This window comes from Electrophorus electricus, chromosome 11 (assembly GCF_041902795.1).
Source record: "Electrophorus electricus isolate QZ-2024a chromosome 11, ASM4190279v1, whole genome shotgun sequence".
Taxonomy (NCBI): Eukaryota; Metazoa; Chordata; class Actinopteri; order Gymnotiformes; family Gymnotidae; genus Electrophorus; species Electrophorus electricus.
Genome location: NC_137507.1, coordinates 11,124,903 through 11,151,769, shown reverse-complemented (window position 1 = coordinate 11,151,769; position 26,867 = coordinate 11,124,903). Strand labels below are relative to the sequence as shown.

The following is a 26,867-nucleotide window of genomic DNA, read 5'->3' as shown; positions in this document are numbered from 1 at the left end:
CAACATAAAAAAAGCACTTGTAAAAGATCAATCCAAAATATGAATACATATGCAAACAAATACACACATTCTCACACTTCATTTAGTCAATCACTACTGATATTTGTTTGGAAACAGTGACATGACCATGTCCCAGGGTGAGCCTAAAAACCAGACTCCTGTCTGAATTCGACCAGCAACTTGAGCCTCTGTCCATGAATCGATTAAACTGCAAATAGCAGTGTACAAAACATCACCTCTAAGGCTGAGAAAGAGAATACAGACAACCTCCAGAAAACACCCTCAAGAGAAGATCATTGCTGAAACATGCTTCTTTATGCAACGCATTATGGCGTGTTACACACTGATATCATAGTAAACCAGACCAGTTCTCTCTCATACCCCACATGTACATATTAAAGCTTCACCAAACCATGTTGTAAAATGTAATATCTATAATATACATCTGCATGACAAATTTAATAAATAAAGTCTTAATTAGCAAGAAGCATGCACAAGATTTTACATTGCCATATCTTTATCAGAGAGGCAGTTTAAGCAATCAGTGTCAGATTAAAAAAGTATGTGAACCTCTAGAAAATTACTTCTTTAAAATAGAGGAAATGTAGTCAGTTATCTCAGGTGTGGGTTTCACTGGGCCTGCCACATAGAATAAACCCTCAATATTTCACTCATCGACTCAACACAAATATAGCTCAGTAGGTAAAATAGACTTAAATAGATTGTACTGAATGCTGTACAGGTCCTTATTTCAACTCTATGTAAAATCTTATTTCCAAAAAGGATCTAAGATTTTTTTTTAAATGTAAAAAAATAATGTTTTCCCACAAATATTTTTGTTCCTTTATGTTCCGCCCTCAAATAACCGTAATAATCCATGGCCATTCTGTTCCTGTGAAAAACAGTTCAGCAGGGGTTATGTGGATTTGGAAGCCCAAATGGCTTTCTCAGATGGCAATTGATTTAAAAAACATTTGGACTCAAGAATGGAGAAAACAAAGTGAGCATGGATGAGAGAGAGAGAGAGAGAGAGAGAGAGAGAGAGAGAGAGAGAGAGAGAGAGAGAGAGAGACAGACAGACAGACAGACAGACAGTGCTTAAAACTGGAACACACACTGGAAAAACTGACACAGACTACCCAGGAGGAGAAATGAGAACATTTTGTATCACTTTATTTTTTGAAAAATAAAAATGTAGCACTAGAAATTTCCTGTGTACCTATCATTGATTATAAAGCAATAAAACCAGTGCATACACCTAAAGAGAAAAGGGAGAGAGAAAGAGAGAAACAATCAGACCAACAGACAGATGGACATGTTGTCCTAGCCAGACTGTACTAATGTTAGGGTCCAGATGTGTTAGACTCTTGCTGTGCAAGCATAGTTGAGCTGGTCCCCACAGCTGTGGAAGTGAGAGAAGAGCAGACCAGGAAGCTTGGCAAAAGACAAACTTGCTACTGCTCTATCACTAAACACCCCTCACTGAGAGTGTCACAGATTTGTTAATGTACAAAGTAATAGAAAATATTATCAAACAGAAAATGTGAATTTCTTTTGAAATGTGCATTGATATCTGGGAGGTCTGGTAGACAACATATGTCAACATATGTCTAATTTATGTCAGCATATATGTCAACTAATGTCACCAACATATGTCGAGTATCTAACAAAAAATAAAAAATGTAAAAAAACCCCCAAAAAACAGCAAGTATTCTTACTTAATTCAATCATTATGTTTTTTTAACAATAACAACTGGATCTCTAGCCATATCTCTGTCACCAAAGGGATGTGGGCACTGGAGATGAATCACTGAGAAAGGTAGTCTCTCTAAAAAATCATGGATGATTCCACATAAGGATGATGTTAATTAAATAAATACAGTAGCTGTAAGCTGTAAACCTGATAAAATGTTAAAACTCAAGACTGATATTCTGTAAATTTGCTTTTAAACAGTGTCAAGCTGTGAATTTAAGTTCTCAGTTAAAAAGTGATGACAGATAACATGGGTGTGGTCCTGTTTGCAGTCATTTCTGTAGTGACCGTTACTTTTTTTTTTTTTTTTGGTTGAATACTGGTGGCATTTTATAACATTACACTTGTAAAGGGTTTTATGTTAATGCTCCACATTAAATATGCAAAGGAACAGCCATAGAGAAGGGTAGATTTTTAAACAAATTCCAGTGAATCTGTATGGACAGGAGAGTGAAGTTGTCATTAAGCTAGCATCATTAATTTACAAAGAAACAAGAGAAAGGAAATATGGGAGATTCCAGGGAATTCCCAAGGTGTGGCTGGCTGAGACACACAGATAAAAGTTGCAAATAATATTATTGCAAAACCACAAAAAACAATATGAAAAAAATGTCCCCGACTTCTAGTGTTGCAAGTTAGAGCAAGATGACAGTTATCAGCTTTCTTCATCTGAAATCAAACCAGTAAATAACATTCAAATGAAACAAAACCATAAACCACATCAAATTGATCCTTAGATTCAAGCCTTTCCCTTTCAAATATAGTGTCATGTGCTTCACAAGCAACTAGAGTTCTCAAATTTAAGGTGAGGGTGAGGCAGGCTAGTTCCCTACGAACACCAGAGGTTAACAGGTCCTCTGCTTCCTGTCTTTCTGGGCATGGGCACCAGTCTCTACCATGGAACCACTTTGGCCTGAGCCTCTGGACATCCAGGCATTGCATTTCAGAAGGGCAGAAGGGGTGTTCCATCTCTCTAATCAGTTTGAATATATTGGATTGAAATCTGAACTATGTGTGAAACACACACTCTTCTGGGTCTCATTATAAAATGATATGGGTGCTGTGTTGTCCTGACTGTGTGTGGATGTATGTGAGTCATGACATGCAAGGGAAATACAACAACTCCTACATTCAGCTGACTCATTTACTGTCTATGGAACCTCAGGGCTAAAATGGTCTTGCAACATTTTACGTGAGAGAGGGCTTTGAGCTGCAACAGTACTACAGTACACAGCTGCTCATGTCATTCACTACCTCACTCTGTTCAGCAGTTTAAAGCGATGACTGAATAACACCTTTGTACCACATGTCGTACACACTAAATGGATAGGAAAGAAAACTGCAATCTAGCTGCCATCAGTTTGTATTTTCTCGCAGGTGTTTTGTGCTGAAAGGCATATTAAACCGAAACGGCGTATTGCGCGTTTGTCTCCCAGTTGCCATGTTGCATAAGAAGTCGATATAAAAGTGCATATGTGAGTGCAACTGCGGCTTTTCATATTAACGACATATCAGCCAGGCTGCATTAGAATCTAGTTTCGTTTGTTTAGAGAATTCATGAGCGTAAATCAAACAGCAGCCAATGTACGGGCTTGCCTTAAAGTGATTTATTTGCTCTTACAAACTTGTCACATTACAAGTCATCATTCTCTATTTCAAAGTGTTAAAGAAGCGAACGACCCTTCATTTGGATCAGTTACAACATACTTTTCTGACGTTTTCCTCATACGTCCTTATATAATGAAGTGACTTGGTGGTAAATGTTTGTTTTCTGTTGTAAAATAACAATCAGTAGCAGTCCTTTGTGGTTAGCTTCTGACTACACGCCTTTTAGCACAAATAGGTAGTGTTTCTTCCTATGCAGTAAACCACAATAGTGTATGTGTTTCTTTACAACCAAGGCCTTCATCATGGAGACGTCAATGGCCAGTAAACGCTTGTATCCATGGGTTGACCCAGGACGGAATATGCCATCATAAATTAGATCTTCATTAATGTAAATAGGCAACAACAGGGAGGCAAAAATGAGCAAACAGTTAAAGAATTCCCTTATCCCTAGAAGGTAGACATGATGCAATTTCCATATAAAAAAACAAGAGCTCCCGAAAAAAACCTGGCACTGCCAACAGCCCAGCAAAGGCAGTGAATACACGCGTAAAAGTGTTTCCAGCAAAGCGTCCTGAGTCCTGCTTTAGACGATTAGCTCATCCAGTTAAGGACATGCCGAGCTGGAGTCGATCGCATTCTTCGGGCTGAGCGTAATCGTTCACAAAACCGCTCGGAGTGTTCGCCAGACGCGTGCCGCTAAAACCCATGCCAAGCGACTTAGTAGACGCATTAAGTGTGTCCTGTCGGCCGATTCGTTGCAAGGGTTCCGTCAGAAGATTAGCAGTGTTAAATATCGTAAGTGACCAAAACTCTGGAATGAGAGATTGTGAGATAAACGTAAGAATGTTTAAATTAATGGAGACTCGCTTTCTTTAGTTGCCAACAGGCGTTTTGGATCATGGGCGGCAGTACAGTGATAGCGTGAAACTGGTTTGTTTTTTGGCCTTGCAGTATATAGTGCAAGTTACATTCCAGTCAAATGTGCAAAACGTTTATGACAAAGAAGAGGACAAAATCCCTTTTCAGATGCAACTCTTACACTGACTTTTATTGTTCCTTTAATTACTGTTTTTCTTTTTACAATCACACATTTACAAGCCCACTGCAAACTTGAACATGTCCCTTTCTTTTCTACACAAACTAATTTAATGCTATTCTGACATTCTTCAACCTTCTGCAATTTAATCTTTCTATTCACATGCTTATCTTTCTTTAATAACAATGCTCACTGGCTTTTCACCAGTGCACAGAGCATTCGTGCTTCATTCATTCAAGACAACAAAAAGCCAGCAGCTAGATTGGCTGCTGGTGAATTGTAGTGCACGGTACTGAAGCCCATTTCCTCCTACACAACATGACTCAACGTTTCTGTCAATTCTTGCACTAACGTAGCTAGAGCCCTCATACAACATCCAAGTTCCTAGTCAGTGATCAGAGACCGAGGAGTTCCAGTGAACACCTCTGCTTAGACAAAAATATACATGCCATGGTCCAGCCTGCTTATGCAGGTAGGATTCCACAAATAAAGCTCTATGCAAGATGCTACACTGAAAAAAAAAAAAAAATTCATTTCTTGTTTTGGGTGGGAAGTCAGCTTTCTTAACAAAAAGCCAACATGGCTCAGTTTCAATTTTACATGAGTAAAATTATATACCACATATTGATCTGTTGACAGTGCCAATTACAATAATTTCACCGTGATTTCTTTTGGTTTTTGAAAAGAGAAAAAAAATCCTATTGGATCAACGGTGTAAAACAATTATTTGACCATTATAGGTCATATATAACCAAAGTGGTTGGGTTGATGAAACAGTCTGATAGGAATGTACTGAACTAAGACTCTTCCAGCAGAGCTGTGCATTAGACTTCTACAAACCACTGGATGTTTCTGATTTATCAGATTTCTGATTTTTCTTAGTGAGTGTTCTTCCCTTTTTGCTTTTCTTGTGTATCTTAAATTTTCCAGATAAAAGCTAAACAGTGCTGTTTCAATGAAAAGAGCTACAGTAAAGTTTTGATTGGTGTATATAAAAAAGTAAAATTAATTACAAACAAAATCAATAATAAAACAGCACAATACCAAATGAAACAGTAAACAGGGATAGGTATGCGATCTCTTGCTCGCCCTCACAACAGTCACTGAGTAAATGTGTGTGTGTGTGTGTGCGCGCGCGCGAGCGTGCGAGTGAGTGAGAGAAAAGCCCTGGAACCAATCCACTGAGACCTGCATGGTCCATCTCAGGAATACTGCCTCTCATTGGTACAGATTTGTTCCCTGTGGGATGGGTTAGAGTTGGGGGCTGGGCGGGGTAGTAATATAGCTGCCATTTAGGACAGTAACACAAAACACTGCTGCAGAACCAGTTCTCACACACATAAATACAAGTCCACTGGGCGAGGCCTCATCGCCTCCCTGCAGTGTGTGTAGTCCTGGTAGAATCTTCAAGTCCTCTACACCATGGTCTCCTTCCTCTTGCCCAAGGAGCACAGTGCACGCTTGTCTTTTTTGGATTTACGAGGTGAGGTGGAAGAGGAAGACGAGCAGGAGGACGAGGTGGAGGAGGTAGACAGGGTGGAGGTGACTGAGGGCGTGGGGCTAGGAGGCTGTTCGCTCCGTGGTGAGCTGGGGGCCGAGGCAGCGCTCTGAGGCTGGTTCTCGTCAGTCTCCTCCATGTGGATGATGGTGGATGCTGTGGAGGAGCGGCGCTTGGAGCTGGCGTCAGTGGGGGCCTCACTCTGGTAGACTGACATGGCAGTACGCAAGCAGTTCAGCCACTGCTGCTTATGGAAGACGTCGTTGACCTGCAGCGTGTGCGACTGGCCCTGTGCTGTGTCCTGGAAGCGCACGCGGAAGATGTTCTTGGCTATAAGAGGATCAGGGGGAAAAAAAGACGCATATTGCGTTAAAAAATAAACACTTCAATCAAACAAACAAAGAAAGCAAAGAGGCATTAAAAAAAAATATTTAAATTAATAAAAATAACATTCCATAAAAAAAACACACCTGACTTTTTAATCTGTAATCTTGTTTTGTACCGTTACATAACCAAGTGACACATGGGAACTACGGAGGGCTCACCCCTCTTGCATCTGAGTGGAGCGGTAAGAAGGTGTGCTCGGGGGCCAGAGGGCCCAGCCTCACCTCGGTCAGCCGTGCTGAAAGCACCCCTGAAGGAGCCGCCCATGCGCACGTCGCCATCCTGCAGGTCGTCCACAACCAGGTCTTGCACGGGGATGGGCTGCCGGTACACCTGGAAACAGGGGCGTTCGTTGCGTGTCACAGGCCTCGTCAGGACCAGGACCTCGGTGAACAGGAACACGTGCAGTTTCTGAAGAGCGGGACAGAAAGGTTAGTGAGGCGCCAAAGACCGCTGGGTGGACAGTCTATATGCTTGGTCACAGAGAACTCTGCTCATCACCCCACAAGTCTTTAAAGGACCACTACTGCCAATCTTAAGAGTTCAAAGCCAGTTATTTCAAGGCTGCCTTCTTTCGAAAGTGTCAGAGAGCGTTCTCATCAAGAAGCTGTGGGTGACTCACCGTGCCACTCTTGTTGCGTAGTTCACCATGGCACAGCAGACTCTTGCACTGCTCTATGCGTGGGTCTCTCTGCCTGTCATCCAGATACTCAAGCTTATCGATGTAGTACTGACACTCCGACTCCCCTTTCTTCATGTTAATATCAGACAGCACACCCTGAATGATGCTCACCTGCAAGCATACAATTCCATTTTTTAAATAAAGCCTCATTCCCTTGTGTGGCTGCAGTTCATTGTTTTCTGTTTGGCTGTCTGTCTCGCCCTCTCTGTGCTTCTCTATCTACTCACAGCTTGCTCGAGGCTGGCGGTGTCTGGGTGCTCTGGCGGCGTGTGTCGTAGGACCTCTCGGAGCAGGAGCGGGTATTTGACCAGACGGGAGCGGGGGATGTCCAGAAAGCTCCACAGGTCCAGCTTCCTGCTGAATGGCGACTCCAGACAGCGCTGCAGGAAGTCCTGGACCCGCGGGTCCTGTTTCTTCTGGTCCAACAGGGCCTTGGCTGCCAGCTGATTGCTGCAGTACGCCCGGTAGGCGTTCAGCCTGGGCAGCTGGAGGGGCAGGGGAAGTCAGATAAACTTCACCCCTTTTGGTGCTACTTCAAACATAATGAGAGGAAGGAGAGTGACCATACAACACTTACCCAGTTGACCACGATTTGGCCGATCTCTCCCACTGTGCCATCAGGGCCTGTAGCCTTAGCCAGCTGAGCCAACAGATCTAAAAGGAAACAGAGGGGAGAGTGGGTGTTAGGGTCCCTGCATATGGCAGACATACAGACACAGACGCACAATGTGGTGGTGTTATATTCAAACGTTTTCGCTAAATTCTGTGAATGCTATATTCCATAAATTTAAATGTTCACCTTCATGGAGTGGGATGTAAGCGTCCAGATCTCCAAAGATGGCTGTGAGCTCCTCTTCGGACATGATTGACAATTTCAGCATAGGGTCGTGGTATGCCTGTGAAAAAAGAACCCATACATTAGTTCTTAACAGTCCACTGTAACGTTCCTTAAACAAGACTCAGGCTGTAGGAGAGCACAGCCAATATGTTACACAACGTCTGGATTCTGGCTTTCAGAAGTGCTAGTCGTAATGAGTACCAACCTTGCGGGCAAGCTGGAGGTCCTCAATCAGGTCCTGCTCTCCTCGAGACAGCTCAAAAATTGCCTGCATACATATAAACAAAACTAGGCGTTATCTTGACATTAGTAATAAAAAGGTTAACAACCCTAAAAAGACCAATGCAAGAAATGCTTCTAATAGATCAGTTTGAATGAATTAAATTTTTTGCCCTCCTCCCTCAGCCACACTCTTTGCTGCAATGTCTGGCCTGAAAGGGTCAGACTGGTACGTGACGCTAGCAATTCCATGTAAACTAGGAACGTCTGGCCTGAGACATGAAAAACTCAATCCTCCGTTCCACTCCTCCGAGCCAGAGTATGTGCCAAATAAACATAGCTAGGCCCAGAAAAAGCAAGAGAGAAAGGGGAGGAACAGAAAAGCTTCCAAGCCTGTTGGGTTTAATAAGTGTGATTCAGTACAGTCAGGCTGGGAGGTGAAAGGGGGGTTAGGGATTTACTCGTATGGACTGCTCTGCCTGCTTTCTGTGGCTACACTCACCTCCTGCCTCTTGATCTCCTTGGTGGAGAAGGTTCCCTTCTGGTGCACATCCAGGGTCTCAGACCAGAGTGTGCTGTTGCGGCGTTTGGGCGGGGTGGGCGCCGCCGCCTTGCTGCAGGCCTTCTGCTGGAGCACGTTCGGGGACCGCCCGTCGCCACGGAACGATGCCTGCAGGGTCTGGCCAAAGCGACGGACGGCCCCATTCTTCACGGGGGAGATGAGGTTCGCCAGCGAGGTGACTCGGCCCAAGGGCCGCACGCGCTTAGTACTGGGTTCCTGCACAAGATCGAGGAGAGAGAGAGAGAGAGAGAGAGGTGGGGAACAAACAATGGGTGAATCTGGATTAGTTTTGACTTCATTAATTGCTTCTTGACACAATCAGAGTGGGGCTGGTAAACAAAGGACAGAGCCTGAAGGCTGACTAAGAAGACCACAACCAGTCACAGGAAACATTTTTCCTTCAGATCGCATGGCCATCATTCAGATGCCTGGCAGTGGCTCAGACCAGAGGAGTGGGTGAGCTGTAGGAGGGGGTGAACTGTAGGGGTGGACCTGAGGTCAGACTGGCTGGCGTTTCATGAGCTGCAGACATCCAGGCAGAAGCCGGGGTCCCCAAAGGCAGCAGCTGTTGGGCGCATCACGTGAGGAAGACCCATCAACATGCACTGAGGGGGAGGAGCACAAAGGGCCCTTTCTGACTTCAGCCCTAGAGATCAGGGGGTCTGCAGTCATCTGTGGAATGCGCAAGACTCCACTCTCAGCTGTCCCATGTGCACACAGCATTCAGTGAAGTGCTCTAACTACAGGAAAGAGACACACCAACTCCCCGCTGTCTTGTTTAAGTCACTTTAAACAGAGACTGGGCTCTGTAGATGATGTATGAGTGTTCCGTGTGTGAGAGAGGGGACACCAGTGAGTCAGGAGGTGGGAGAGACCCTGGTCTGGTAAACAAGCAGCACTTAAATCCCCCCCCTCCCCCTCCCCCTCCACAATGCTCTTCCATCCTTCCTCCTTCCCTCCCTTTCGAGTAAGGTAGATGGCCTCGTGTTGGGACAGGCCCTGCAGGTCTTATCGCGTGAGAGGGAGAACACCTGAACCTCTCAGCGGGGGTTGGGTACGGGTGGGCGGTGGCTTTACAGCCCAACACCCATAACACACCTGGGACTTGAGCCAACCTCAACAAATCAGAGCGTGCTGGGGGATGAGGGACAGGGAGGGGGGAATCAAAGCAAAGTAGACCTGAAGACCCGAAGAAATGACTTCACACTTTTAGTCCCAGTGGGATTACTTTACACTGTAACCACAGTCCTAACACACTCCAGGGCTTGAAGGGAGGGGAGGGGAGGGGTAAGAAGATCGAAAAAAATCTTTAAAGTCCAATGACTTTATGGCCATGTGTATACTCCAATGACTTTATGGCCATGTGTATACTCTGTTTGAAATGCACTATTAAATTGTGGCCACTTGGCTTGCTTACCAGAGCAGTATGAGAGACTGTGTCCAGCTTGCTTCAATGAGACTGATGAACAGTTTCACTATTCAGGCTCAGAGTAGTACAAACAGCTATAGAGCAGATCCACTAGTTTACATTACATGGAACCGCGATTGAGGTCCACCTGTACTTGGCTGTCCAGGGACCACAAGACCACTCGGAGTTCTAATGGATCAGGCGAAGAATGGCCACCTCATACTGATATTCCTCTGCTGTCTGGCCAGCAAACACAGCAGACTACATTTGAACCTTCACTGGTGGTCCCCACAAACCACCCACAATAAAAGAAACAAAAGAACAAAACCAAGACTGTCACGAGTAACATGGCTGGCTGAAAGTGTGATTTCGAAGTCGCTTAGTAAATTAAAATTAGATGATTGAGATTTTAACAAACTGATGAGATCAGTGGCTTTAAATAAACCTTGGCAAGGCTTCAGCCACCGACTGCATTTTTTCCTGTCATTTTAGACTGCTATGTAATAATAAAATGAATACTCTCACTCAAATGTATATTATTTTGTGTAAAGAGCACCAAACAGGCTGCCTGATAGGAACAACTATTTCTGGCTCTGCTGACTATGACAGAGCTCCCAGGAGAGATGGAGCTGCAAGGCCCCAGGCCCTGGAAGCCCCCTACCTGATAGTAGTTTACACTACTGTTGTCCAGACTGGTGGTAAAGGGGGTGGGGAATCTTCCTTGTCCCTATCTAGTCCCCTGCTGACAGACCATGGATTTGCAATGCAAAATTCTGATCAAAAAGGAGGTCATTTTTGATAAACACTGTTTAAAATAAATAAATAAATAAAATGCTGAAGCAGAAGACAGGCCCATAGAACTATTACTATATGTAACTATTACTTAATAAATGTTCAAAATGTTCCAAAATTTCTCAACACATTCACTATTCTTTCTGACTTCTCATTCAGAAATTCACTTTTCCACCTCTTCTGTCTTAACACTTCCGAATCAGGGTAACTCAAACCGCAAATGGGAAGTAGAGCCCAAAGCACCGAAGTAGTGCTTTCTCTAGATCCCCTTTCCTGGCAGCAGTACTGCACTTCCCCACACTTGGGCCATGGACTTCTGCACTCGCACACAGACGTGGAGCTGCTGGAAAGCTTTGAGCCTGGCATGTGCTCCCCGAGGGCACCCTGTCCGCCGCAGACCTGCTTTAGCTGCTATGCAGGTCCGTGGCCGGGCAATCTAACTACCTGCTCAGGCGTATCCAGTTTGGCACAGAAAAGCATCAAAACAGCAATACTCTTAGACTTCTCATGACCAGCCAGTCAGAATCACCTAAAACTGGGACCACAGGTAGAGGACCTTTGTCCCCTTTTGGATGGACTCCCACACACACACCTTAAAGAAACACACCTGTGTAGCACTTACACCTTTCAGAGGACAATACTCAGATAAGACTAGGGCAAGGTTCTGACTAGCCGATAACATCCTGTGAAGAAACGTCTAAGACGGTCCTGTTGTACAGAACAGGAAAGGTGAAAATCCACAAACCAGCTGAAGCTGTACAATACCAGCTTTAACATTCTTAAGCTTACCTCAAGTTCTTTGCAAGCCTGGTTCTGGTAGTCTATCTTCTGTAGAGTCCGTTTGATAGGCACCACACCAGGTTCATCGTAAGCCACCATTTCTTTCAATAAAATCCACTGGTATGTTTCTGCTATTTCCAAGAGTTAGAAATAATCCACTTATTCTTCAAAAAAGCTCTAGGAGGGGGTAAAAAAAAAAAAAAAAAGTCTTTGCCCCTCTAATTCTATTTTGTCTGCCTCGGCGGCACTGCCTCACTACTACACACCAGCACGCTCATATTCAGCATGCGCTGACAACCTCTTACTTTGTTCTGTAGATGTGGGAGGAACACAAAAGTCATATAGATATTCTAAGAAGGAGGGGACTAAATTATAAACCCCACCCAGAGGTGGGGTAAGCAAAACGACCTGAAATGGGCAGGAGGTTAGCTAAGAAACACCAAGACACTCTTGCGTCTACTATACATACAGGAATGAATAGGAATTTAATACAAGATGATGTCTAGCAGTTCACTGAGTAGTTTGGAAAATTAGTAGTTTAGAGAGAATTCATATAAATTAAGGGCTTGAAGCTAAAAAGACAGCTAAAACTACCTTTTAGGTTGAGATCTGATAGTGTGGTTTTACATTAAACCTTCCATTTAAAGGATAACTGTTTATAATTGCTGCTACTCAGTTTTGACTTAAAGTAACATCACCACACCCTCCAATATACATACAAGTCCATTTAGCATGCTTTCTGTCATTCAAATCAAAACTACTGTTCTGTGACCTTTTTTCAGCAATTCATGGTTAGAACACAAAGTCAACAGGTTCTACAACTCTCAAACAAATAGCTAATAGGTTTTTCCATTTTGTCCTTATTGCTAAAACATGAGCAGTGATGAAGGTTAATGTAAAGGAGTGAAAATGGGACTTGACCTGGAGAAGTGGATTGGGACAGGGGTTTCTGTCAGGGGATTGGAAAGTACAAAGGGCAGGCATGTGTTTACTCAAATTTGCCTAATGAAGGAGTCGTTATCACCCTCTCATCAGGCTGGGGATGGGGGAGTGATAATAGAAATACCAATCAACGTTTGTATGTGTAAGGACTGACACACACACAGACTTACCCCCCTGACCCCTCAAGTAAACCATGCACCCACCCCTCTCACTGGTCTCTGTGTACTGATTAAAGGGAGGGAGGGTGGGAGGCGTCTGGTCCAAAGGTAACAATAGGTTTCACAGTACAGAAGTGAGAAACCGAATGCAGCCACACCAAAAAAAAAAGAACCCCTTTTGCAAAAAACATTTCCCTCAATCTAGACTCTGCACACAATACTGCACAACTGGTTCATCTACATTTGTATGGAGGACAAAAATGACCCCTGAGGTGTGCTGCACCCACTGCAAGCTGGGACAAACTAACCTAAAAATCTCTGGGGCATTTCGTGCAGTTTTCCCACACAGTGAGAAACAGGAATCTCAGCTGTGCAAATGGACCAGTGCACTGTGTATGTACATGTAGGCTAAGTGTAAAATGGTGTAAATAAGGCTTGTGAGTGTGCTCTAAGCAAATGGAGGACAGTAGTTGAGCAGCTCTTTGCTCACCCGCTGTGTCAATAGTGAAGTGTGACAGTGCACACCGGGGAAGAGGGCGGCGGATTTGTGCTGGGATCCCAACGGGAGCAGCCATTACATCCTCCCCATCAAAGAATACTTCATCCTGCTCCCACTCATTAAGTTTCCCACTCATTCATTTCTCATTAAGTGCCTGGTTAAAGTGGAGCCTGCATGCTAGGTGAAACAGTGGGGCTGACGAGAGAAACAAGTCAGCCACAGAGCAGCACAGCCTCCGCACTTCACTCATCACTCATGGAAAGGCTGCGTCCTGTTTTGACAAGGGGTGTGGCAGCCATCTTGCCTAGCAGACATGGCTGAACCTGCACACTCTCTCACTTTGAGCCTCTTGCAGGGTAACACCTAGACACCTGGGACAGCTGGAGAAATGGTTGTGAAACAGCAATGACAACCATGCACACCTCCCAACTCCCACACATATGGGCATTTGAGTCACTGCAGTCGTGCTTGCCTGGGACGAGGTCAGCCACTGGTTATGTTCGGAGCTGAACATCATTTGGAAATTAATTAAAGGTCCTTCATCTCATCCTGACAACACTGCCGATGGTGGGATTACACAGCAGGCTGACTGCTGCCCTCTGCTGTAACATGAGGTACTCTAGACCAGAGGGACGTCATATAGGACTGTTACTTTTGAAGGAAATCCCGGCCGCCCCCCATAATGACATCATATCACAAGTATTGCAACCACAGACCAGATTTCACCACAGACCTTCGAACACATCTGATTCATAACATGACTGATCCAATTACTGGTATTACGCTAATATGATCAATTTCTTCACAACAGACATATACTCCGCAAAAAAGAATGAGTAATCATCCATCTACAGTGACCACGCATTATTTTAGAACATAATGATCAACTTACAGATAAATATGACTCCGTGTATGGGCAAACTGGAAGGGGCACAAAGCAATTGGCAAAGGTGGAAGGACACCAGACAAATCTGGACAGTGTATATGACCACAATGTAAATTGCTTATTTCATTAAAAAACAAAAAATTCTCTCATTAAACTGTTATTGTGATGTCCATTGTCAGCCAGAGGAGGATGGGCTCCCCCTTTGAGTCTCGGTTCCTCTCAAGGTTTCTTCCTCATGCTCTAGGGAATTTTTTCATGCTACTTAGTCCCTTGGCGTGCCCACTGGGGGCTTGGACTTGGACATTTGTAAAGCTGCTTTGTGACCACATCTGTTGTAAAAAGCACTGTATAAATAAATTTTGAATTTTGACATTGCAGTCGCTTGTTCACCCATCATGGGAAGACTTGGACACAGCGCTTCGTGTTTGACCTCCTCTTTCACATTTTGTCTGCCTGGTCCTCTCTCAACCCCCCAGGCTGCCTCAGCCACCTTGTTTTCAGCCTTGTTCAGCCCCACCCAGAGCAGAACCAAGGCTGGTCAAGATTATACACAATTCTTGTCTACAACATTTCATTGTAAATACTGAAAGTGAAAACACACTGAACACACCTTGTAAGTGGGAAGACGGCCGGATTAAGTGCTAAACTCTATGACGCGCTTCACTATACAGGCATTACAACATCAAGAAGAGAGGTAGTTCTAAATAAAGATTTACATGCAAACAGCAGTACAAAAACTGGCTTGCCTGCTATGACAATTCAGAATTGTAAACACAATTAACAGTGATAAGTCATTGTTTCTGTGCTGATGTGCACTTATGTGAAAACTTTAATTTGTCAAGATGATAAACACAGAATTGATCAGAACACACTATTCAATGGGCATATGTTTCTTTTTTTTCTGTAAAAATGTAAGCCTAAGTGTGGGTGCCAGTAGTCTTCTGACACCGATAACCATCATTTTGTCTGGGTCTGAAACCTGTGCACCTGCATGAGTGCAGGTGTGTGTGGAGGATGTTTAAAGTCTGATATATAACCAGGTTTTTAAAGAATTACCACTCATCACAAACCGTGTTAGCAATGATGATCAATTTACTCATTCTTGCTGACCCTTAAAATTAAGCAGGAGGAAGCAATACTATAAAAGTGGCAGGAACACCTGATGATGGCCCCTCCCACAGCACTCTTATGAGGCTTTGTACACATATGTGTCTGTGTGTGTCAGCATGTTTGAGCAAGGGGTGGAAGATGGGGTCCAGAATACAGTCCCCTTAATCTTGAGTGGTTTAAATATTCACACAGTCAATTGTGCTCTTCAGATTTGGTGGACAGATTACTTGGTGGATAGTGATTTAATAAAGCTGTATTTTTGCCAGCTCCCCAGAGACAATATTAAATCACTCTAAATTGATACATTAAATCTAGCCCACACTGGATCACTGCAAGACAAAATAGACTGGCTCTAAGAAACTTGAGCTGGAGGAATAAGGAGTTGGTTTCAGATTACATGTATAGTTAATAAAGTAGACGCTAAACATTACAAAAAATTGACTTGACTGAAAACAGTGTAGCATGCAAGGACAATGCAACAAAATAGGGTTCTCTTTTCACTGTCTGTCTGAGGGATTAATTTGGGTGTGCTGACAGCAGTCTATTCCAAAACTGCCACAATAGTTACTGTTGCTATAACTAAAGTATAAGGAAACTCACCATCCCACGCCAATGTACTGGGACGGGATGGGTGGGGAGGCCCTTCTTTATAAGAAGGTATGAGCATGAAACCTTCCCATTCATTACAGTATCATTTTGAATGGTCCAAAAATGGTCCAAAATATTTACAAACAAATGGCTTCACATAAATCATATACGATTTACATTTCTGAGAGATGACGGTACAAATTAAGTTTGGAAAGTCCAGAGATTCAATTCTAGAAGTGTATAGCTGCCTTGCCTTGGTTGGTGCAACAAACAAGCGCACTGCTACACAAACGAGTGTTAAGATGATCTTAACAGAGAAAGAACTTAAAGCAGTGCTTGCGCTACAATGTCTTTACAGTCTAGGATGCTTTTGGGAGACGGGATTGTTTTTCCCCTCCTTGCTGATCATTTTTCAGGAGCAGGCTAATTATAGCATAAAGCCAGATACTCTTGATCCAATTTGTTGATTTGTGTCCGGTGCGTGCACTTTGGACTTTAAGCCAAAAAAGCTGGTTCAGGGTGAAGCTCTTATTCTGAACACAAATAACCCTTTCACTTTAGGTTAGCGCCACTTTACTGTTCCACTCACCTTAAAATCAAAGCTGCACAGACTGACTGCATCATCTTCCTTCTCTCGACGCTTCCGTTTCTGTGAACAGGTACAAGGTCATTACAATTCAATAAACAGACATAGACACACAATATTCAAACAAGCTATCTTAGAGAAAACAAGCTTTTCTTACGCCATTTTCCCAATATGCACATTTTCTGGACAACCATGCTTCTAGAACCAAACAGGACAAGACTATAATCCTCACTCAATATATCCCTCATTTGCTGCTTTGGACTCAGTAGCCTGAAGGCTGGGTGTCTACTCAATGCACACATTGTTGTGGTGTACAATTGCCCCAAAGGAGGGCCCATCCACATCAAGAAGAGAATTATTACCGCCAGGAGGTTTCAGCATCTAAGTGCATGATTGTGTGCATTACATGATTGTGTGTGTGTGTGGGTGTATTTTCTGAGACTTGGCAGTTAAAAGTGTAACCTTCAAATTGGCCCACTATAACAAGTCACTCCACAAGACTGGTAACATGAGACTGGCCAGGATGGTTTAAAGTGGTGGCCCAATTACAGCTTTACACATTTACAAAGCTGACAAAACCTCATCCTCAACTTCTGAAGACAAACAAGTGGAGGAGAAGAGGCCAATCCCACCATATTTGCCCGAGGCCCAAAAACGTGATATTACCCATTTGTGAGTACCTCATTAACACTAAGCCTTAAGTGGAGAACAGAGTTAGTAGACCACAGCTGAGACAGTGATGCCAAGGACACAGTGTTGAGCATTTCACAGAGTAAAAGGTTTAGGTCTTTATAAATAGTTTTTAAAAGTGTATTGTTCCATATTCTATTACTGTCAGAAAATCAGATATTCAGAGAACATTTTAGGTTAAACTGCCCATCTTAAACATTGAAGTAAGTGGCTAGGACAGGACACTGATATGGCTTTAAAACTATTCCACACTCAGTCTTCATTTGCTATGGCTATTTATTGTTAAGTGGACTATGAATGGACTGATGAGATGAAGATAATCCCATTTTGAAACAAAGGCTTAGTGGATAGTTATGATAAATTAGAATACAAATAAGCAAGCAATCTGAAATGTGCCAAAAAAAAGAAAAAAAAAAGAAACAAGTAGTGAACGTTTGTGTTGAGTGAGAGATATTGAAAAAAAAAGTCAATAATTTTAAAAGCATCTGCTTAAGTGAATCATGAATTTTAAACGTTTACTGCAACAATACCAGCAAAAAGGGTTTGTGCATATTCCTAATGTTTAGCTAGCCATTAGTTCCAAATTAATTTTACCATCCCTAAGCCAATTGAACCCTAACAAATTTATTCTTACAAACTTCAAAGAGGGGGGGAAAAATAAAAAATAAAGATTGTAACAAACTTATTTCAAACAATAGCACAACCTACAGGACCTGTTTAAGAGGAGGGACACCCTCACTCTCACCCCACCCGCCTGGGACTGGTCCCTCCTTCTGTTTATCGCCATGGCCTGGAGGATTCAAATGGAAACAGCTGCACAGGGGGTTCTGTGGCCTGAATATACAGCACGCCTGATGGACATTTTCACAGGATTGCCACAGAAAGCAAATCTGTTGTATACTTTCCCTGTGCTGGATGAATTAAGCATTTGTTTCTATCTCGATTTACCACTCAACTGAGTTTGATAGGAAATTACCACATTGGGAGTTGGCAGTTCTCAGCACAAGCACTTATTTATGTTATCTAGAGACACTAGAATAAACTGCGCAAAATACTCTACCAATTTCTTTTTTTTAAATAAATGTGAACATTTATCTTGCCTTACTTAGGGAATGGGATACAAAAATAATCTGGTTTCCTGGGTGCTTTTGTCGTCAGACCAAAATACTAAGGGCACACAGTTAACAGAACAAAAACATAGCCCGTTGATAAAAACAGCACCACATCATACATGGAACTGAAAATGTCCAAAAACTATGCTCTGAAAAATGTATGTGTTACATACAGACACTAATGGAAAATCCTCTTGTAATTACCCTTAGACTGAAGTTTCATGTGCATTTTGGCATGGGTCAGGAAATCCAACACATACTCTCAGCATTACAGAAGCTCAAAGACCATCTTTCATGCATATTGTCAAAGGAAATTGGCGAATATGCTTGCTAAATGAATTATTATCCCTGAAGCTCCCCAATCTGCCTTAACTTATGGCCTATGGAAGAGTTCCCACATCAAAGAGTCTTCCTGTTATTCACCTTTGAAGAGATTGCTGCGAAGACATAAAAAGGGCGAGCCAGTGGTGGGGGAAAAGTTACATACACATCTTTTACCTCAACAAGTTCTTGAAGGTGAAATAATGAAGCTTCAGTTGGACATTTAATGAGTCCCATGTGATGAGCTAATGTGTATAAGCATTCTAGAAAACAGAGTCCTGGATTTCAAAGCAATCATTTTGGCACAGGATGAAGCAGCCCCCCCGCCCTGCACCTCCTCTCTCCCTCTTCCCCTCCCTCTCTCCTCGGATGAATGATGGATAGAGTTTCACTTGGCCTTCACAGAATGTGGAATGCCCAGAGTCTTTTTATTCCATTTACAATCTAGCCTCCTGCTCTCTGGTCTCAATCAGAAACCAGTTTACCTTTACTTCAAATGGCACTTAACTGCTCCAGGAGGAATGGGAGCTATGTTAATTCTATTATGCTGCGGAGAAGGCAGGGAGCACTGTGGGAAAAAGAAGTCTAGAGGCATCAGAGAATCAGCTCTTTATCTGCATCAGCTGGGACAGAGTCACGCAATGGCATTAGAGCTCATAAGAAAGGATTAGTCTGGCCTGCTGATGTCATCACTCTGGGACAGAACTTTTGTCTAGTGAAAAACTAAACCTGATGTAAAGCGGTCATGTTTTAAATAAACACCGGCGACCTTTTAGTCTCACTTGTTGGATACTTTTAACTTGGCTTGCAAAGAATATAAAATATGGATACCATTTTTTCAATATTGTTTTACTTTTGGATATAATGCCTCAAGCAGTTGTGAAGTCCTGTTTGATCTTATATCCAAGAATGCTGATCTCTGGGCAGGAATAATGGCCTTGTCTTCCAACCAATCCAATGCTGGCCAGTCAGGGTTGTGTGTCTGTGCGTGTGGTTGCGGATAGAACTCGGAACTCCTTCATGTGCATTCAGCTGTCCAGTGATGTGAGAGTTGCTAGCTTCATATGTCTTGCAGGAAGCATGTGTTTGCCCTCAAGCTTCCAAGTTGGAAGTTATAGCATGATAAAGGAAGATCCAAATAGGATGGTGGATTTGGCAACAACAGAACACAGCAAGGGTCTTTAACAGGATTCCATAATCGTACTATACCCTAATGTGTGTCTGAAAGAACATTTTAACAATAGTGTCGGACAGATACAGACACTTAGAACTGGTATGATATGGCTACGTTTCAGAGTATTTTTACTCTTGATATTTATAGACACCACTTAAAAGTTGACTTTACTTGTTTTCTTCGTTTGGTTTACAATACCTGATGCAGTAATCCTTCTCTCATTTCAACTTTAGAATCATTTTTTGTTCCTTTTGTCAATCTTACAACAATGAGCAAAATGCCTACAAGTCATGTATGACAACCAGCTGGTGATAATTCCTATGTTAAAAAAAGCATGTTTGCCACTTGCTATTGCTGCGCAACAAACAAAATGCATGTCAATACAACTGCAACAACACAGAGAGAGAACTTTAGATTAATAAGTCCTTGGGACATTTGGGAATGTCCAACTCTTGTGCTTAACGAATACCTATCAGTCCAAGATCAGTAGCAAGTGTGATCAAATGACCCATAAAGAACAGTTCTGTTAATGGGCACTTTTTGCAGACTTTTGCAGCATTAGGGCCTAAATAAGAACTTTAAACAAAATATATATCAAGACAAATTTACATTTAAAAAAAAGATATCTCTAATTTAACAACTTTGAGATCAAATCAGTGCCTGCACGTTCAACAGAAAACAGGTAAGGTTTAGACTATGACCTCCAAGGGAAAGGCAACACAAGAGTAAAACATTAAATCCTGAAGCTAACAGAATACCACAGAAGAGGTAGAGTGAGAATGACCAGAGCATTGCTGTCACATGTGACTAAGGCTAAAATGTAAAACAGGAAGAAAACTTTCCCCCACAAGACATACCACACACTCGCATAGACAAACACGTGCAGACACACACACACACACACACACACACACACACAGACACACACGGATCTTGTTTGTGTCACATGAGAGGAAGAGGAAGTTTTGACAGGTACTCTTTGCGCAAAAACTCAAACACACTCCCTGGCATGATTCAAGGTCTCTTGTTTTTGTCCATAGTGGGAAAGGGGCACGGGTCGCTTTACAAACACATCAGCCGTACTGCACTTTAATCCTCCACCAAGGTCTTGTGCTTAAATAGCATGCATGATACAGTCCCGAGAATTCCTATTCTTAGGATCTTACTACAATGCATTTGAATGTGCCTAAGAGACAGGGAGGCATAAATGATGGTGAACTCACCAAGCTGAAGTCCCATTGGGGACCTGGTGTTCGAAATGTGAAAGAACTTCCTCTTCTCAAAGGAGGCCTACAGAGGGGAGATGGTGAGAAAACATTAAATCATGAAAGAACAAAACATTAGTTAGTCACAGATCAAAGGAGGAATATATCAGTTCAAACAAAACAAAAGGAATCACAACTCAAAGGGTTATTTCCAGGCTGAGAGTGCTTCAACCAACAGAGACCAACAATCATTTCTGATGCATCCACACGTTTAAATCATGACCCCAACCTCGCAGCAAATCCTAACACCTAGCTAGACTGTTTGGGGATCAAACATATACCATCAGCATACATACCATACACAGAGCCTGGTGTAGCACCGTGTCCCCCGACGCTGCATGTTCAGCCGCACAGCACAAAGGCAGAGAGAGAGAGAGGGAGGAAGAGACCCGAGACACACACTGAGCTGTCGACCACTAGCCCTTACATCAAGGCCTGTCTTAAAAAGCTTAATCTTTCCTTTTGCTTGTGCACTCTATATCTGGAACATTTACAAGACCCAGTGTACTACCTCGTGTCTCAGCCCCGCTCTCTCTCTCCCTCTTTCTCCATTTCCAGAGTCCCACAAAAGCACTGCTCTCTTTATTTGAGAGCTGGTAACAACTGTGCCTGTGGGGTCATGTTTACACAGATAACAAGAGTCCTTTTACAGACACACAGGTGAGGCCGCCTTTCAAGGAATTCTCGCATTCATCAGCTTATCTGCAGTGTGAAGCTGACACGGATGAAGTAATCGCTCAAAGTCCAACAAACTGATTAGTTCAGGAGTTATATTCTTCAAGGCTTTCGAAGACATATGCTTAGAGGAGCCTTGGGGGAGAAAACATCTCCCACCAATCTCATGCCATTCTTGTCCTCGTCATTCTGGGCACGACTGCTGAAGGTGCCTGGGCCCCTCTGGGCTGGTACGCCTTGCCTCTGGTCAGCTGCTCTTCGTTCCCCTCATACCCTCCACCATGCTCATCTGCTCACTGTTATAGTCCCCCGGAAATGTTTGGAGGTGGCATGGAGGGAATTGAAGGAATCACCAGCATTTAGTGTGGTGTGTGAGGAGTCTGTGGCCTCTTACGTGGTCTATATATGTATGCCTGGGAGTAGATCATTAAAAGGAAAGTAAAGCAGGACAATATTGTATGACGCAGCACCTACTCAGTTTCAGATACAGGGCTAACATTACCACTAGTAAACTTGCCCTTCACTTGAGGGTGCTTTGTTAAGCACCAAAGCAACATATCATTTGACACCGATTGGAAATAACATACCTTATTATTTTTGTGCATTTTATTAATAAATATGTAGCATATTAACTTCCAACACACTGTTAGACAATAATGGTAAAAGGCAGTTAGTTCAGAAAGATCAAATGCATGCCCATGAGGCGACACCAAGATTATGCAGAACGAACAGGAGTGTTTGTGTATAATGAAACGCTTGAATGATGAAGAGCTTTTGGTTTAATACCCTCCCCATACCTAAAACATAACATTTTAATATGGTGATTCTGTTACTGTGTGCGTGTGTGTAGGCACTGAGGTATGATGCAAGACATCTGAGAACTGAAAAACAGGTGGGATGTGCAGGGTGGTGAATAAGGGGCCTCCTTTGCAGTTCCAGGAAGAGGGAGTACAGTGGGTGGTCTCCAGTAAGACTGAAGTGAAGGTCTATCTGGTCAGCTGAAGCCCCTCACAAACAACCTCCGCACCATTCCATCAATCCTTGCAATGGAATGCAACTTGCTGAACCTTGTTTCTATGAAAAGATGCAATCATGTGTGGCTAAGAAGGGTGTGACCTAGGGATCACGTTAACATAATAATTTACCCTTAGGTAGCGCTGACCCATCTGAATGCATCAGGCATCTGCCAAAAAGAATATGATACAGGTAAGAGTACTCAAAACATTCAAATGGTAGAGGGGGATTATGGCTGGGAGAAAATTCAACTTGACGTCAGAATTCAGCCATCTTGTCAAACCAACTAGTAATATAAGTCTGAGCTTTTTGTGTGTGTATGTGTGTGTGTTCGGGGTGGGGGGCAAATGCTCAAGTCTTCTCAGGAAACAATACCAGTTTGACAGTGGAATGAAAGGCATGGACCCCGTGAACAACCAGGGCCAGAGACATGCAGGTGAGTACATCAGACCCCCTCATGACCACACAAGAGCCCCAGACCATTTTTGACACACTCCAACCTACAAGCTGCCACAAGATCCAGACAGTTAGAGAGTGAGCTGTCCTATAAACAATGCCTGTGTAACACTAGATAGTGCCAAACAACACCCCTCTTTTGATTACTCTTTTATAAAGTGAAGAGCTCAGATGTTTGTCAGAGTGAGCTCAGTGTGTGGGAATGCTTCCTTCCCAGCATTCCAAGTATGCTTGTTCTTACATCAATGATGACATCAGTGTCATAGTGATATACTGTTTTAGTGATATGATGGCATGTAAGGGCCTTGCTCAGGGGCCCAAGAGTGGCAACTTGACCATGGAGAGTCTTCCGATAATAAGTCAAGTATCTTAACCACTGAGCTACCACTGCCCCCATTTAGTAAAAGTAAAGTAACTAACATCCAGTAGAGAAGGGGTTAACAAAACCAAGGTCATGGGCTTGTTTCCCAGGTAGCAAACATGCATATGAAAATGCATAAATATTCAGTTCTGTAAGTTGATATGAATAAAAGTGTCTGCCAAATACCATTTATATCAATTTCTCCCCTCAGTAAACAGATAAATAATACTTTCCTCATACAGTCCCAATTGGACAAGCATCACAGAATTCCCAGTTCCATGCACAAGATTTTTTTCCCCCCCTGGATAGAACATGTCTCTTTAGGGTTGTTTTTATGTCATGAAATGATAGACTATGCCTAAATTAAAATATATGATACATGTTCCAAATTGCTGTGATTCCGGTGGTTTTATATATGCATTTAAACATATTTGGTTAGCAGAAGTGCAGTGAATCTTTTTCTCCAAGGTGTGAGTCAGAAGGTTTAAAGTAGCAGAAAGCATTGCATTAGCCATCACTAACATCTTTCAGTGAAAAACCTCAACCATGTATTTGAGGGAATCAGTTCCTGACAGCTCTGAGGACAAGCCAAGTGGGGGTCCTTAGTCAAGAGAAATTCTGATTGCTGTGGACATAATGCATTGTCTGTTACTCTTTATTCTGATCAATATTTTATATTTATATTTTTATATTTAACACCTGTAATGGACCAGAGGCATTTACAAGAAAAGCATCACATTCACATAAATCCAGCTCAGTGTTGTGCTGTCTGACAGATCTAATGGTTTATGAATTTACATTTCAAATGTCTGAAATAACATCCACAGGAGGGTGTTAAGATGTATAAATAAAATCCTGGATGATCAAAGCAGAATTTAATAGGAATTCAATGACCATTTTTAAAAGAAGTGGAAAAGACTTGTGATGCAGAGGTCACAGAGGGAATGGAGCTTGCTAAAAGGACAAAAGCACCAGAGACAAGAGGAATCTGAAAGCCTACACCAACATAAACTCATCATGTATTCTACCTTATAAAAGGAACACTTTTGAGTTCTCTGTGGCCCTGTAAGACCTGTTGGAGATTTGCTAAAATGTTTTGGCCTGTACTACGCATGCCTCTGCTTTGAAAATTTAAATTATTAGAACCCCATACTTGAGAGAAGGATATTACAGTTGTCTTAGCCTGGAGAGGTATGAACGTATTGCTGAAAAAGATATGGTTGGTTTTGACAAAATTATACATTCACAAAAGCCCAGCCCTTCCATCTTATAAACATTTCCAGAAAATGTTCTTTGTAGTAGGTCAGCGAGTTCTCGTAATAGGATACTTTGATTTGTTTGCCAACTTAATACAAAGGTATTTTCTTCTGAACTGATTTCGCTCTCATAAGACGTAGAGGGGCTGGAGGGCGCAAAGACGGAGAGGAAGAGAGGCAATTCACTCATGAGTATGAACACAGGGCCATCATGCGGTGTAAAAAAAAAATGTCCACCCTTTGCATAAAGTGATGCCAAATACTCCTAGAGATCAATCCTACTGTCTGGAAGAACTTGATTAGGTGGAGCAGGTTTAATTTAGGATTAATGTAATTAGCGTATATAGAACATGGTGCTGGTGACAATATAAGTTCAGTTCTCAGGAAATGCATGTACCATCATACTAAAAAAAAAAGCCATGTAGCTTAGCTAGCTAAGTGATACGCGCGCCTGTCAAATGCCTTAATGTTAGCATCACTATATCAGAGCTGTGTTGGTACTATATTTACGCAGGCCTGTAGATATCAAGGACCGAACCTGGGCATCTTTGACAGAACCCATATGGCTAGTTAATAAAAGTAATCATTTGAATGAATCAGACTTTTTATACAACACTGTCCTGTACCCTAGTTAACGCTTCACTGCAAAGACTAGCTAACGTTAGCTAGCTAACTACCTAGTTTAATTACTCTCTCGGTTTTAAACAAATCAGGTTAACTAACTAGTTAGGTTAACTAACCTAGTTAACTATCATGTAATCTTGGTAATTTCAAAGTATTATTAAAAGGTGCAATAGCTGCTGCCCGCATACCTTTTATCGTGTTAGCTAGCTAGCAAGCCATCTAACGCTAACTTAATCGGATTTGCATCCTTGTTTGTGAGCGTTAGGTTGCTAACATTTACATTTACATAAACGTAACCATAAATGCTAACCATAAGAACAGCTAACCGGATACCTGCAAGCAAATCACAAATGTAGCCAACCTAGCTACCGTGTATAATGTGTACATTCTCGATCATGTAAGCTGTATAAATTCAGGGGCAAGTTGCTAGGGCTGCACAAGAGAGAACATATGGCTAGCTAGCCACCCAAAGGCTTGATAGCCTCCGCGGCCTCCTCACCGTTTCGTGGCGTTACTCCCGGGCGGTGACTCCGCGCTAACATAGTTTTTCTTGTGACTGGCTTTTCTTTTCGGCCTCTCATTTGTAGACTCTGGAAACGCACGTTGTGGCTCATCGGGTTCTTCCATTGAAAGCATTGATCGAAAGAATGGCGTAAACGAAGGGGCCGTAAACTGTCTAGCTAGCTAGGTAGCTAACTTGCTAGCTGGTATTGTCAAATCTAATATTTACGAAATGAAAAATAGGGGAAGTGGAGAAGTTCAAACGGATGAGGGCAGATGTTTGAATATGGCGGAAACTTGAATTGTGACCAATAAGAAAGACATATGTATTGGTTGCTAGGCTACGGATTAGCATGGGTGGCGCTTCGTGAAGGTCACACGGTGAAGTACAATCATAAAATGCGCTACTGTGGAACTTGACCAATATGTTTTTCCCCATTAGATGACCCAGAGGTGTTTATTCTAGCAACTAAATGTATTTCGTCTTTGCCGGTGAACAAAGCTTTAAAAATGCTATCGATATGTGCAAAAGCATGGTACTGCCACCTGCTGGTCACAAATACTACTTAAACACTACAGGTTGTCTAAGTTACTGTGTAGATACTGTAATGCACTAGAGGCCTAAAGTATTTTCTTGCATTTCGTTGAGAATCATACAGTATGTCCCAGAGAATATGAATTATGCATATTATAAGCATGTAAAATATGTTCAAATATCATTAATATAAAATAATCAAACTACCCATGTCACCCAACCCCGTATCCTGACTTGTTCGAAACAAGGTATCTCCCTATATATATTTACCATAAATAAAAGATCTTGTTTTATTTTGTTAAGGATTCTGTGATTCTGCATTTTTTACCCAAAACATCTTAAGTGCTTCCTAACCAAAATTAACAGTTTATCCTCACATGTGGCATTCATAGAGGAACCTCATTCCTTTTCAGTTGATGTAATCTAATTAGCAAAGCCCCCCCCAAATCACCACTGCCAACTGCTCCACTTAAACAGCTCTCCTGGTTTTTGCTAAACATGAACTAGTCTCCAACAGCAACATTAGTAATTATTTGAATGCTCATCAGCAACAC

At 42.5% G+C, this 26,867-nt stretch overlaps 1 protein-coding gene across 3 annotated transcripts; it reads right to left on the bottom strand.

The window, feature by feature from the left end:
- Positions 1–3,341: 3,341 nt before the first annotated feature.
- Positions 3,342–26,032, bottom strand: net1 (neuroepithelial cell transforming 1). 3 transcript variants are annotated; one of them, XM_027020272.3, is made up of 11 exons: positions 25,777–26,032; positions 20,850–20,916; positions 16,333–16,392; positions 8,521–8,796; positions 8,005–8,067; positions 7,761–7,857; positions 7,539–7,615; positions 7,189–7,446; positions 6,902–7,072; positions 6,504–6,690; positions 3,342–6,225 (listed from the first exon to the last, which is right to left on the bottom strand). In XM_027020272.3, exons 1-11 carry the CDS (start codon positions 25,911–25,913, stop codon positions 5,813–5,815), a joined length of 1,806 nt encoding a protein of 601 aa, XP_026876073.1. In that variant the 5' UTR covers positions 25,914–26,032; the 3' UTR covers positions 3,342–5,812. The 3 variants fall into 3 exon arrangements, with proteins under 3 accessions (XP_026876073.1, XP_026876074.1, XP_026876075.1); XM_027020273.3 differs by lacking the exon at positions 25,777–26,032 and adding an exon at positions 21,188–21,896; XM_027020274.3 differs by lacking the exons at positions 16,333–16,392; positions 20,850–20,916; positions 25,777–26,032 and adding an exon at positions 11,570–11,881.
- Positions 26,033–26,867: the final 835 nt, after the last annotated feature.

Bases quoted from the DNA above. Each gene is read 5' to 3' on its own strand.
- net1 (XM_027020272.3), bottom strand. From the start codon at position 25,913: ATGCTTTCAATGGAAGAACCCGATGAGCCACAACGTGCGTTTCCAGAG. The intron at 16,393-20,849 runs GTGAGTTCACCA...ACCTGTTCACAG, and splicing joins CCCAATGGGACTTCAGCTTG to AAACGGAAGCGTCGAGAGAA. The intron at 8,797-16,332 runs GTGAGTGGAACA...GATCTTGTGCAG, and splicing joins TGTGCAGCTTTGATTTTAAG to GAACCCAGTACTAAGCGCGT.